At 38.7% G+C, this 14,355-nt stretch overlaps 2 protein-coding genes across 3 annotated transcripts; both read right to left on the bottom strand.

Moving 5' to 3' along the window:
• Positions 1-865: 865 nt before the first annotated feature.
• On the bottom strand, positions 866-3,449 carry LOC148868748 (ribulose bisphosphate carboxylase/oxygenase activase, chloroplastic-like). 2 transcript variants are annotated; one of them, XM_088968024.1, is made up of 7 exons: positions 3,319-3,449; positions 2,703-3,019; positions 2,486-2,591; positions 2,295-2,380; positions 1,651-2,123; positions 1,292-1,573; positions 866-1,150 (listed from the first exon to the last, which is right to left on the bottom strand). In XM_088968024.1, the coding sequence occupies exons 1-7, from the start codon at positions 3,361-3,363 to the stop codon at positions 1,041-1,043; spliced, it is 1,419 nt and encodes a 472-aa protein (XP_088824150.1). In that variant the 5' UTR covers positions 3,364-3,449; the 3' UTR covers positions 866-1,040. The 2 variants fall into 2 exon arrangements, with proteins under 2 accessions (XP_088824150.1, XP_088824151.1); XM_088968025.1 differs by having other exon boundaries at positions 1,254-1,573.
• Positions 3,450-6,787: 3,338 nt separating this feature from the next.
• On the bottom strand, positions 6,788-11,412 carry LOC148868749 (Major facilitator superfamily protein). The gene is made up of 14 exons (XM_088968026.1): positions 10,631-11,412; positions 10,383-10,483; positions 9,900-9,978; positions 9,697-9,756; positions 9,522-9,588; positions 9,308-9,432; positions 9,093-9,194; positions 8,621-8,998; positions 8,419-8,466; positions 8,259-8,321; positions 7,980-8,060; positions 7,770-7,868; positions 7,334-7,471; positions 6,788-7,229 (listed from the first exon to the last, which is right to left on the bottom strand). Exons 1-14 carry the CDS (start codon positions 10,859-10,861, stop codon positions 7,095-7,097), a joined length of 1,707 nt encoding a protein of 568 aa, XP_088824152.1. The 5' UTR covers positions 10,862-11,412; the 3' UTR covers positions 6,788-7,094.
• Between the last annotated feature and the right edge of the window lie 2,943 nt (positions 11,413-14,355).

Below are 14,355 nucleotides of genomic sequence, written 5' to 3' on the forward strand. Positions count from 1 at the left end.
GAGTTTTTTTGTCATTTCTTTAAATAAATAGCTTTGACCCAATGCACGATCCAACGTGGCCCAAGTCTCGGCCCAAGGGCCAGCCCGGCCCGCAGCACAGGCCCACTTTACACCTCTAGGCCTTAGAAAGTTCAGAGAGCTAATTGCAATTACCAAACTTGAGAGGAGGTTTCAATAACAATCAGAAATTTCAGGGGATGTTTCAGCAATGTACCCTAATTTAAAAAAAGGTTTTGGTATGTATATATGGGCCATGTAAGCAAGGATGATCGTATTTATAAAATAAGTCTGATCCTAACCTGATCATGTAGGGGTGAGTCAAGTTAAATTTACCATTTAACTTTACCTATTGACACCATATATGAGATTTACCACTCTTACTAGGGTATCAATTTGGATTGTGAACAGAACATTTAAACATAACTCAAAATATAATATTACTTGAATTGGCTTGGATTGAACTGCTTGAATTTCATAAGGCTATTTCTATTTCAGTTTTGTCTAATAAGGCATGTGCATTGCATGGATCCCAACTTATATATATATATATATTAAATTCAATCTATTAGCTTATAATAAATGTAATATTAATCTTTAAGGCTGCATTTGTTTGCAGTGTAAAAGTCCACCGGTGTAAAGGGACACTGGTGGATTTCAACACCAATCAGTTTAAAATTTGTAAACCATTGAAATTTGAAAAATGTGGTCATCGATGTAAAACTGTACCTTTACACTAATCCTTATTTACACTGCAAACAAACGCCAACCGAGTGGAGTTTTACACCGGTGTGCATTTAAATCGCAAACAAACGCAGCCTAACATACAGACTACTTGATTCACTGGAGATTGGCAATGCAACAGAAGTAGGTAAAACCCATCAAGGAAGCGCGCATTTTAATAAAGTCTTAACACTAACACTAGTGAACAAAGTGTACATAACAACACAAAATTACAGGGTAATTAATCCATAAAAATATCACCCAATTCCAATCTTCCCATCATTTGTTGGACATCTCAGTTCCTACACCACACCTAGAATTTAATAAAGGCAGCTACCATCGTCGCTCCTAGCCGTTGGATCAAAGTTTTTAGCAGAAGGGTCGGTGCAACCCTCAGGAACAGGAACGTTCACTTGCTGGGCAGCTTGGCCTGCAACCAAATCAACAACAAACAAACAAACCTTAATTAATAAACAGACAGTGTTAAATTCCTACATCTTCGTTCAATAATTGTGTAGAAGGCAGAGGCAAACCTCCCATCAAGGCGTGTAATAGGATTAAGGGTGCTAACCATAGAAAGTTCCTCTCTTAATAGCATCTTCGTTGGCTTCTCCAAGAGCTGCCTCGCTCAAGTACTTGTCAGCCAATTGAACTCTCTTCACATTCTCCTGTTCTTGGACAAGCATGTTTCCATACTCGAGCAGCTTCTCAAGGGTCATCTGCGGCTGCTCGAATGTTGGGGGTCCCTCCTTTGAGTTCACCAGCTTCTTTCCAATGGTTTCCACTCCCACACCTGAGATCCACTTCCTCACCTCATCATCGTAAACTCTGGCTCTGAGGGCACCAAAGAAGTCTGCACCCAAAGCAACATGATAAATTCAGTCTATAATTAGTTTCTTCTAAACCTAAATCAAGGTGAAGCTTACTTACCAATGGACTGTCCTGGGAAGGTGTCAACAAGTTTGACGATGTCGTCCTTGGGAACATTGTCGGTCCTGAAGATACCAGTGCAGACCCCAATTCTGTCATCGCGGGTGGGAGCCCAGTAGAATTTCTCCATACGACCATCACGGATGAGAGGGGCATACAATGTGGAGAAGTCGTTACCAGTAACGATGATGGGCACACGAGCATTCTCCTCTTTGTTGTACATACCGGGGAGCTGAACGTTTGTTGGGTTATCAGCAATGTTCATGAGGGTGGCGTTCACCATCTGGTTGTTCACTGTGTATTGGGTGGTTCCACCAAGCCTACCCGCTCCCGCATCAAGATCGTTGATGAAGAGGCAGCACATCTTTCCCTTGGCGATGATGTCTGCTGCCTCACGGTACCTTTGCCTGATCAGTTTCGCCGGCTCTCCGGCGTTTCCACTTTCCAACTCTCCGGCACTCATCATGATTGGGCTGAAATTCCGTTACCATAAAAGCTCTAATAAGTAAGCGTGCCAGAATGAACTTCTATTTTAAACCTCAGTTCCTCCATAGATTTAGGATAATGCCCAATTCGTTATAAGTATTACTATATAAAATAGCCTAAACAGGACAAGACACTGAGACAGAGGACGATTTACTCACTTGATTCCCATCTTGGCAAAGACGAGCTCACACTGGAAGGATTTTCCTTGACCTTTCCCTCCCCAAATACCCAAGATAAGTGGAACCTGTAGTGCATTGATTCAATGGAATGGTTCAAATATTTCGGTCCTTGAGAAAAAGAAAAAAAGAACCAGAAACAGAACTTGGGAGAAGTAGAGATAGTACGTGACCTTGATGTTAGGCAAGGTCATGAAGTTCTTGGTGATGTGAACAACAAGCTTGTCCATGAAAGCAGGAGCTATGTAGAATCCGCCCATGTTGTTGTCCAAATTGTATCTGCAACAGATTTTACCAGCTTGTGATTAAAGATTGAAGCCCCGGGTTCCTGAAATGTGATGATCAAGAAATACCCATTTGCACGAATGCAAACAAAAAAGGATCACGTACTGTCGAAGACCAGTGCTGATGTACTCGTAGGAACTCATGACGGCGTAGTGAGTTCCATCATCCTGGGGAGCTTGGAAGAGGGAATCCACCATACCCTTTCCTCTGGTGATGTCTTGCTGGTCATCGGATATGTCGTAAACAAGGCCCCTCCATCTGTCTTTGTTGGTCTGCTTTGACTCATCGACTTCCGCGACCACCTTGAAGTTTCCCGATGAAACCTTTGGCTGACTGAACCCAGAATTTACCTTCTTCAAACAGTTTCCGAAGAAGGCTGAGCTAGGCACTGATGTTCCAGCACCAGAGCTGTGCAAGCTCAACTGCATCAAAGGTAACCCCGTCTTTATACCGAATTTAAATCAAACCCAGAAAACCTAATTCTCATAAATCAAGTCGAAGGCTGTGAATTCAAATGATCACCCTTGAAAACACAAAATTCCTTAATGTGAAAAAGAAAATAAAGCAAAGTTCAGGAATTCGAATCTTTTAAAACCAAATACATAAACCCATAAAGCAAAATAGATGTACAACAAAAACAATGTAGAAAGGAGATAACAAGCAACCATGGAGCAAGAAGAACCCAAGAACAAAAGGAGAAAGGGCGGGAAAACCACTGTACCGGTGCCCTATTAACAGCTCCGACGGTTGGGACAGCGGTAGCCATTTTTTCGTACGGAACCCTACGGGCCGGTAAGATGGAATCAAGGCGCCCAAGAGAGCACGAACGAACTGAAACCGCAGGGTTTGTCTGAGGAAATAAAGTAACGAACAGTAAAGGCTTTATAATAGTAGCTGAGTTTGTGAGTGTTGAGAGTCTTGACTCTCGAGACGAGCCATTTGAAATCCTGTGGCTCAGCTTACGAATTCCTAACGGCCACACAATGGAGATTGGCCGATGACATGTGGCAGCCTCCGAGGGCGTGTGCTCTTCTGGGATAAATAGTGTACAAAAACGGGAGGCCTCTCGACACTGTAAGTGGGTTTTGGGGTTAGAGTCCAAGGTTTCGTCTTCTCCACTAAAAATCTGGTTATTTTATTACCACATACTCCATAATTGTATGAGAGAAGATGGGAGAACATGAACATCCATTTGTCCGTAACTGCTACGTGTAAGGCACAAGATCGTTCCTATTCATCATCTAATGCATGCAACTGACCCATATTTTTCACTAAATAGTAAATACCACACCCCAGGTTAAAGTTGTTTATTTCTATTGCTCCAATTTCCAAAACAATGGGATTGATTTAGTACATTAGATTAGAATTCCAACAGAATATATAGAATAGGCCTTCTATCTTCTTTTTCATTTCTTCAACTAGTTTTGATTAGTAGGAGGTTAAGTATATATATATACCTTTGAACTGTTTTATTGGAGGTAATGGAGTTGACAATTAATTAGGTAAATTACCTGACCACAAACGCACTTAGGTAATGGAAAATTGGAAATGTCATCACAAGGTGCTTATGTTGAAGTTAAAAATGGGTTAGTGCAGATATGAGCACCAATACAATGCCAAATTCCAAATTCCAGAAGTAGCAAATACCAACTTGTAATTAATTACTATAAATTAATTTGGAGCAATCTGCAAGCAACATATCCAACTCACCAACTTCATGTCTATCTTCAACCAATAAACTAACTACGTCTACGTGGTTGCATCACAGCCAATAGACTCCTTTATTTTCGTCCCATTCGGAAGAAACCATATGCGACAAACAAGATAAAGGATGGTTTATGGTAAGCGTCTGCTAAACACAATCGAGCCCCCCAACTTGCAACTTGCAACTTGCAAGGCCTCATCTGTCTACAACGCCAATCCTGTGGTTAAAAGCCCTTCTCTGTGTGAGGCAACCATGCATTTTCAAATTTTATAATTAATATTCTTCTTAACATGAGCATGCGCAGCGATGAAGTACTTGGGACTTAATTGGGAGGAGATAAAGCAGTTCTCCTTCCAAATCTTGTGGTTATTATGGGAGTCCCACGATAATAGTTTTAGGCGGAGGAAATCTTAGACTGCCCTCCTATAGAGGATTCCATAAATGAATCTTCAACAATATTACTTGGGGTTTCTAAAACCAGTTCGGATTTCCTACCAACTTTATCTGCTCTCCTCTATACTAATCCAATTAAACATCAATCACTTTAGTTGATGTTTCTTTCTGCTACAATCTCTTCATTACATCTACAATACTCATTCAGAAAAATAAAAAACTTTGAAATCATTGCCAGTCGCTCTCTCTAAGTAGGGAACCCTGCACCATTGCAGCCTTTGCAGGACGCTCTATGGTTTTGTGAAAATTTTGGTTCTCGCCAAAGTTAAATAAGTGGGTGATGGAAATTTAAAATGTAAGTCCGTAATGTAGATAAAGCTCAAGCCCAGGATCAAATCTGATGCAAGAATGCAATTCATGAAATCATGAGGTTTGGTCTGAAATTAAAATGTAAGTCCGTAATGTAGATAAAGCTCAAGCCCAGGATCAAATCTGATGCAAGAATGCAATTCATGAAATCATGAGGTTTGGTCGGTGCAGTTAAGGTTAATAGCTATGCTATTATTAGAGTCCATTTGGTTTGTGAGAATAGGGGTCTGAAATTAAAATCAGAATGATCCATTCGGATTCTAATGTTTGGTTGGAGGAAATCAAAATCTGATTCTCATTCTTGGAATGACATTTTTGCATTTAAAGAAATGGTTATTTCCTCCCTCTCCCTTCGGAACAAGAATCTCACTTCAGTCATTTTCAATTTTGATCTTAATTCGCATCTGAACAAAACAGATGGGCGAATAGACCATTCCAATTTCAATTTGAAAGGATTTTTGAAATTGATTCTAATTCTGACAGAAAGCCAAACGGACCCTTAAACGTGATGGATAAGGATAACCTTTTCGGTGTCCCGTCCAGGTCATGGGTTGATTAGTTCTACTTGTTCAAATAAAAGTAACCAAAAAAACTTGATCAGGCAAAAAAAAAAAAAAAATGAAAATGTTTGTAATTATCTTTCAAATCAACAATTAAGAGGGGCTCACATATACGCATGGTTCACAGTGTTGATAGTTTGATACCCGCCCGAAACCAAAACTCTTTCATTTTAAAATTTTGTCAAATTTTTTGGCGCATAGCCCAGCTCGTAGAGGTTTAAAAGAGTCGGGCATTTTCATAGATGCTATGCCGGTTTGACTGGCTAATTGGGTGGATCCGAAGTTCCGAACTGACGAACTCTATCTCTTTGTCATCTTCTTTTTCTCAGTTCAATGAAACTCAATTTATTTTACCAAAAATAAACCATAGATATGTTAGGTGGGGTTATTATTTTTGAACCTAAAGACACCTAATACCATGGTTTTTAAAACCGAACCAGTCAGGGGTCCCGTTACCGGGTCAAACGGTCCAACCGTTAACCGAATGGTTAGCCCATTCTGACAAAAAATTAAAAAATAAATAAATAATGGTCAAAACTATTCGAATGGTTAACCAGCCGGGTCAGCGATTTACTGACCAATATCAACGGTTTTTTAAGAAAATCCAGTTTTGGGAAAAACCAAAACCGGCCACCTGACCAGTTCCCGGTTTTTCCAGTCCAACCGTCTGGTCCAGTCCGGTTTTGAAAATCATGCCTAAGACCCTGTAAACATTCAGTGGTTCAGAAACCTATACATATTGTAAGTTTGACGAAGCCAACATTTCTAAGAACCAGCCAACCAGAACCGTAGTTGGCTGTTGGTTCCCAGTACTGACAGTCCAACCATCCAGTCCTATCCTACAAGTTACAACATTGGTTAGTTCCAACTGTTGAAACCTTCACATTTCAGGTTCAAATGATAGTGGAAAGACATGATACCTGAAAGACTTGTAACCAATAAATCAGTATCATTAAAGTGGTAACCGATCATGTGGTATTCATCAAAATTCACCTTAAAATTCTTCCAATGCCATACCTTTCCGGCATCACAGATTTACCCTAACATCTCACATGTGTTTCCTGTATTCATTGCCCTATCCAATCATAAGTTTTTCTTGTAAAAAAATAAAAGCAAAAAAAAAAAAAAACACAAATTATCCATGCCTGCCTCCGACAGTTCAGTTCCTTCTCCAATTTTCAGAACTTCTCTATAAATGCAAGCCATGAATTTAAATTTTCCATGGAAGAAATCTTTTAGTTACTGTTTTCAGCTTTAACTATTTTCATTCTTCCCTATGTATGTCCTATCTCTAAAAATAAAACAGTTTCCCCAATGGAATTTACTAATACAGCACGACTCTCCACTTCACAGTTCACAATATTATGGCACAAAACATGGATGCATGATGCACAAATATCCATGGTGTAAGATGATCCATAGTTATCCCATCCTGTTTATCTTGAACAAGTGGAGGAGAATTGTATATTTTTACTTCAGGATTTTGGATTCAATTTCTTCTAACGACAAACCTTTTGTCTCTGGAACAAAAACAATGGCAAATAATAGTGACAGCAAAGCAATGCCCCCAAACAGGAGGAAAAGATTCTCTGCCCCCAGAAGCTCCTGTGGAATTACAGAAGTTTGGTGAATGTAAAGCTTATTATCAACTAAACTATAATGGGGAAAAACAGAAAAGCACTAGTTCTGAATGCAATAAATCTAAATACCTTCAGTGGGGAGAAAGCAAAGGTTACAATAGCATTTGAACCAAAGTTTGTGAGAACTGCAAGACTAAGTCCACGTCCTCTTGTGCGAAGTGGGAATATCTCAGACACCATGAGCCAACTAATTGGCCCAAAAGATATCTGAAAGTTTGTTTAAAGAGCACAACAATCACAAATATATACTTATTCTTGATCATATTTACAGAGAAACTGATTTTATTGGGGATGATTATGTGAAGAAATGGGCAATGATATGATATCTTAAAACAAAAATAACCATATTATGTTACAAATGTAACCATATTTTAACGGGGACAAAAGGCATTCTCCAACAAATAAAACTTAGATGAAGAAAAGGGGGTAGGGGAGAAAAAAAAAAAAAGAAGAGAGAGAGAGAGAGAGCAGTAATGCAAACCAAATTAAAAGACAAGGTAGCTACCTGGTAGCAGCCAACATAAAGGAGTAGAGCAGCTACAGCAACAATAGGAAAGCCCCCCAGAAATTTATAGTATGCCGAGAGAAGGAACAAAGAAAGTGCCTACAATATGGGGAACACAAGAAAGAACCTCTTATTACCTTCTTCATTGATTAATAACATCATAACACAGAATAGAGAAGAAAAGCATAACAAGAGCAAGAAGACACATACAATGCCACTAACACCTCCAATCAATAAGGGCCGTCTCCCAAGATCATCAACTTTTAGGACTGCCACCCCTGTCATCAGCAACTGGAGGAAGTTCAAAAGAACAATGATTACTCCTTGTAGACTTTAAATACAAGAACGATCAAAATATGAAATTTTGCAAAGTAGGTTATGCACTGATATTGGCAAAAGTCAGAGAATTTCTTGCTAGCAAAGTTGTTGTACACAGCATTAACAACAATGAAAATCCAGAAAAGTTTATACAAGAGGGCATAATCATACCTTGAATGTACCAATGACAACAGAAACACGTGCAGCATCAGCAGCAGCAGAAAACCCAGCACTCTGAGACATGAAAAAGAATCAGTATATTGATGGACCAATCAGTGCTTAAAGAAATATTAGGATCCTGAGCTTTAAAAGATTTTGGGTTGTGAACTACCTGAAGAATGGAACCTGCATAGTACAAAACACTTGGTTGCCCTGTTATCTGTCAAATTATGGCATTAGCTCATTAATTCAGAGTTCTCCTTATGTTATCCATGGACATATTCAATGCATAAAAAGGAGGGAAATCCTAGAACTAAATAGTTAGATCACAAGTAGCTTGAGTACTTTAATGTAAAAAATAAAATAAAATTTACCTGCTGAAAAAGGACCAAACCTCCCCCAATTATAAAAGCCTTTAAACTTGATCCTTGAAACACCTCCCAGAAACTGCCTTCTGACTCATCATCCGCATATGCAGATTTCAGAGAGAAGAGAGTATCTTCTACTTGTTTCTCAGATAGTTTATCATCAGCTCCCCAACCTCTTAGCTTTCTGATAGCTTGGATAGCCTTATCTTTGTATTCCTGTAAAGACCCTTTACCTTGAACTGCCCTTAGAAGTAACCAGCGTGGAGATGGTGGGAGACTCCACGTGCCTAAACCCATTAAAGCTGCAATTGGGGCACTAAGCCCATACATGTAGCGCCATCCTCCAACTGCATCAATCTGAACACTTCCAACAAGATAACCCAACTGCAAAGAAACAAAACTTCTATGTAAACCCATTTGACAAGACCAGTATAAATGAACAAAATGACTACAATTTCCTTCTAATCGAAAGAAATACCAGTATGCCAAGAACTATGAACAGTTCCTTTAAAGATATAAGAGTTCCACGAATCTGAGATGGGCTAGTCTCTGCAATATAAAGAGGAGCTCCATGCATGGCCTGTTCAGAAATGAGTTTAGAATTTAGATGTCTATGAGGAAAAAAAAAAAGAAGTTTCTCTGTACTTAGGCACACACAAACAACATAAGAGAAAAAGAAAATTAGAAGCTCACCAGACCTATACCAAGGCCATAGAGAACCCGCCCTACTATAAGAACACCAAGGTCTGGAGCAAAGCCAGTAATCAAACCTCCAAGAATATATAGTGAGGCTGCCAAAATAAGTTCCCTTCTCCTTCCTTTACAAAATCCATTTCAGGATGTTCAGTTAGAAACGTTTATGTAATTCCAATTTTATTTACAGATAATGGACAAACAGGACAAATACCAAGAAAATCAGCAGTCGGGAAGACAAGAATGGAACCAAGAAGAGCTCCATAAAGTGAACCACTAACCTACATTTGATTAAGGAATAAAGGGCCTAATTAAGAACCAATTAATTCTCAAAGTAGAATATAAAAAAGAAAAAATCATTACTGATATGCTAAGTGTAGAATCCATACCACAAGACCAAGCTGTACAGCTGAAAGGTTGAACCATGTCGTGCCACTAAGTTCGGGTGACTATAACATAACCAGAACCACAGAATATCGATTAAACAATATAGTCCTTTATGATTTGGCCTTTCAAAATAAAAATCATACATACTGGCGAACATCCCCCAAATAGACTAACTACACAAAAAGAAATACATACATACACACACCTGCAAAGATATGGTAGCTCCAGAAGTGGCGCCGATGTCATACCCGAATAGTAAACCCCCCAAGGCCGGGAACAAAAACCTAAATTTTAATAAAATAATCCTTCAGCAACTTGTTAAGCATCAAAAGAACAAGTAACCATTTGACAGTGAAACATAGACGTGTACTAGACGCTGTTTTGAAAGAGAAAAAAAAAAAGTGAGCACCTCATGCTCGACTTATTGATTCACAGAAACACGTTTTTCTATCTTCGATCATGGAGCAGTTTACCACTTGCATTTATCTCTTCCTCTAATCCAGATTACAGTAAAGGAAATGCAAACGACAAATTAAATTTAATCAATCATGTTATACGGTATTCTATCCCATATCCTTTAAATTGAGATTCTGTTCAAATTTACAAGCAATAGCTCGATGATCATGTCCAATTATCAGAAAAAAGAGGAAATTAAGAGAGGGAAAAAGGTGAAGTAGTAACAACACACGGAAAAATGACAGAAGACCAAGCAAAATCCTCTTGTTGGGATGCAACGCCAGAAACAAGCGATTTGGACTCTGCAGAGGATTCTTCTTTATGGGCACCAACCTATCAGTAAATAATTCAAAAGAAAGAAGAAGAAAACAACACAAAAAGTAATTAGAAAAAAAAAGAAAGGAAGAAATAACTATAAATAATTAATAATCAGGTACTGCATTTTTCTTGAGCGAAAAAATTGCTTCATTTTCCTTCCACCTTGTGTCTAAGTCGGCCTCCACCTCCAGGGAGTAAAGGCATTCTCGTAAATAAAGGACTTTTCACGGTTGGAAAGGTACCCTTCAAATTATGATTTTTCGACCTGAATCTCGAGTGCTGTCGATTCAAGGAAGAAGAGAGCAATTGTATCTTCCTGGATTGGTAAGTCTGGTATGGTTGTGGAAGGCTGAAGAGACTCAACAGAGGTTGAGTCGAACCACTGTAAGCCATGACCGTACACCACCGGATTGGAATTCAATGATCAGAAATCAGAAAAATAGATCATACGGTGGCTAACACTTCCGACACACACACACTCTCTCTCTCTCTCTCTTATTGGAAAGTCGAGCCTGAAATCTGCATTTATTTGAGTCGGATGATGGTCGCTTCTCCACCTCCCAGCTCTCAAGTGTCTAGGATCAGTAAATCGCGAGATACTTTTCTTGATCATGTAGTTTGATCGATTGATTCTTGATATCGGGAGTCGCCGAGTCGGGATTAGGACAGGAAAAGGTGTTGGACTTTTCAACACAAAACGTGGAAGTGGAACACCTTGCTAAATGACACAACTCTTTTTCTGAATTGAATACGTTCTCCCATATCTGACGTGGTCAAAGCAATAGCCACGTGGCAAATTCGAACATGTAGACATTAAAGTTGAAAGGCCCAATTCCAAATAATGCCAAATTGCCAACGCCTAGACCTCCCTGTCTCTCTCTCTCTCTCTCACTCACAGCCCATGATGGAGAGGGAGAAGGAGAGGGAGGGAGAAGAACCAATTTGGGAAAGCAAAGATCAGAACAAATATATTACTAAGTTTGACAGATGTAGTAACGAACAGCAGCCCAAATTAGGGATTCGCGAAATATTCATCAAATAGCCGTTACCCTTCAAAACAAACAAGCATGCATCCTCTTTCCCACCTTGTTTCTTAACCGAACCCACATTACCCGCTTTGCAGGACAAGTCTCTCACTATCCTTTTTTCTTTTCTCAGTAATAAAACCTTTAAATTTTTTGACGAGGAAGAAGAACAAGGGGTGAGAGAGAGAGAACATATATAACAAAAACCTCTCATTTTAATTTTCAAGAATGGCGACCCACAAGAACAGCTTTCACATTCATCAGAAGGGTGGCGAGAGCAAATCAGAAGAGAAGGCCCCAAGCAGGCTAAAAAAGCATGCCCCCACGAAGCTTCAAGTCGATCGCCCTGTCTCCAGTGGCATAGCTCCCTCGCCAGACATGTTTTCAAATTGTGCAATTCCGTTGCTATCTCCCCTTATCCTGTCCCCACCCACGTTGACGTTGCCAGAGGTTGAAGAAGACAAGGCTTCAGAAGAAAGAAATGGGCCTCACCACAGTAGCTATGAACACAAATATGTGCCTACACCGCCTGGCGGGTGGCAACATCCGGCTATCACTCCCTTGCCAGAACCTGCTTCTCTTCTTCATCTCTTCAACTCACAATGTGTGGTTGCGCATCAACCCTGATCAGCCTAGCTTCATTTTCATTTTCTCTTGTTTCTCCTTTAATTTCAAGCTTTATTAGTGTTATGTTGTGGTAGTAGTTTGGAACTTTTTTCCTCTCCTCCTCTTTTTTGCCTAGCATTAATTGAGTCAAGGATGCAACCAACGATCAATTTTGATATTGTTCTTGGAATATGAGGAAATTTCGCCATGTCTTGACGCCCATTTATATGCTATTTTGCTTCTTCTCTTTCTTTGGTTTCCTCTAATTTATTTTCCAGTAAGAAGGCCTCATAAGATTTTTGTTTTTGGTAAAGAAAATTTCTAGACATTTGTCTAGAATGGAAAACAATACAGAGTATCAATATACTATGGTAAATATTTAGAATAAATTACAGACTGCCACCCTGTTCTTAAGGCTGATGACACTTAGCCCCCAAAATTGCTTGGTCACAACATAGTTTTGAAAATCGGACTGGACAGAATGGTTAGACCGGTTGATCCGGGAACTGGTCAGGCAACTGATTCTGTTTCACCCTAAAACCATTGATTTGATCAATGTTTACTCATGCAGTAAAATCGTCAACCCAAATAACAATTTTTGACCTTTTTTTAATTTAATTATTATTATTATTTTTTATTTTTTAAATTAGAACAGGCCATCTATTTGAACCAGATGATTGGACTGTTTGATCCGAGAGCTGGTCCCTAAAACGGTTCTGTGTCCAGTCCGGTTGCACCCCACCCCCATGAAATTTTTTGGATTTCAGCGTTCTGTTAAGAGAGTTGATGATAAAGGTAAAATTACTAAATTGTTCATTTAAGTTCTATGGACTGAAAGAAAAGCCATCAAAACAATGAAGAAGGTCATTTTTAAAATATAATCTCTTTTGAATTTGGTTACAGTGCTTCCAAACCCTTGGCAAAGAGATATTGTGAATTTGTGATTAAGCATATCCATTTTCGGATTTCCATCATTCTTATAGCTTTTGCTCTTGCGCCATCAAATAGGGTGGTTGTGAAAAATTGAAAACCCAGAATTCAAACTGAAACTGAGAATAGCTAGGCTGTTTTTTGTTGCAAAACAAAATTTGAGGGGCTAAGTATCACCACCGCCTAAGTACAAGGTGGTAGCATTTTTAAGCTGAAACTGTTCTAAGTAGAGGGAAAACCTATAATGTAACTAAAAGATCTTTGACCAATCAAAATCTCATGTGAATTTTAATAAATACTACTTTATTGGTTACCACTTTTACGAATCAAGATTTTTTTATCATGTCTTTTGGGTAATCTAAATGAAAGTATCCAATTGATTCATAGTTGGAATTGGAATCAGAATCAGAATCAGAATCAGAATGATCCATTCACATAGTCTGTTTGATTCAGACAGGAATGGGAATAAGAATTGAAATCAGTAGGAATGAAATTTCATTCCTAAGGGAGGGGCAGGAAATGATCATTCTTTCAAATGGGAGAATGCCATTCCAGAAGGAATGGGAATGAAATTCCGATTCCATCCAACTAATTCCAATTCTAGACCCCTAATCCCACAAACCAAACAGAGCCTAAGTAAAAAGAGGACTTCAGAGCTACCACTTGTGAGTTATGATTTGTTAAAGGACCATAACTACAATGTGGATGAACAATTTAATCCACTTATTTTCTAAAGTCCTCAAAGGGTTATTCACAATTCATATTAGATTTAAATTCTTTTCTTTTCAAAATTTACCCCATTCAAATAAAAACTATGGAACCAATTGGAAATATATAAAGATTTGATCAAGTAAAAGTAAAGCTACCAAATTCCATACCTTTTCTAATTTTAAAAAGTTAATAATCATTATAATAAATAATAAAAAAAAACAATTTGATTAAAAGGTTTAAATGAAATCAACCTTGGCATAAAAGCAGTTTGAAGTTGGATTTCAGAAAGAAAGCAATCCAAAGTCTATAATAAATATTTATATGTTGAAGTTTCTTTTTGAGTTTTTATTATTTTAATTTTGGTTGCAACTGACTGTGTCCAAAGATATGGGGCGAACATGTTTAAGCCATCACAACCTGAATTTGCATGTGTAATACTAAGATCTAAGGGTCATCCGAACCAAGATATGCAGGCGCAATCGTCTTGCTCTCAACTAAAACTTTTTGAATGGTTCAGGATTCATCAACTTCAGCACTTTCATGGAGGGAAATGCTCCTTCCATCGTGGATAACAAAACCACGTCATCCATATTGTATGAGTGCTTAACATGATAA

This window comes from Nelumbo lutea, chromosome 2 (assembly GCF_056320005.1).
Source record: "Nelumbo lutea isolate HS-2025 chromosome 2, American lotus-T2T, whole genome shotgun sequence".
In the NCBI taxonomy this organism is placed as follows: domain Eukaryota; kingdom Viridiplantae; phylum Streptophyta; class Magnoliopsida; order Proteales; family Nelumbonaceae; genus Nelumbo; species Nelumbo lutea.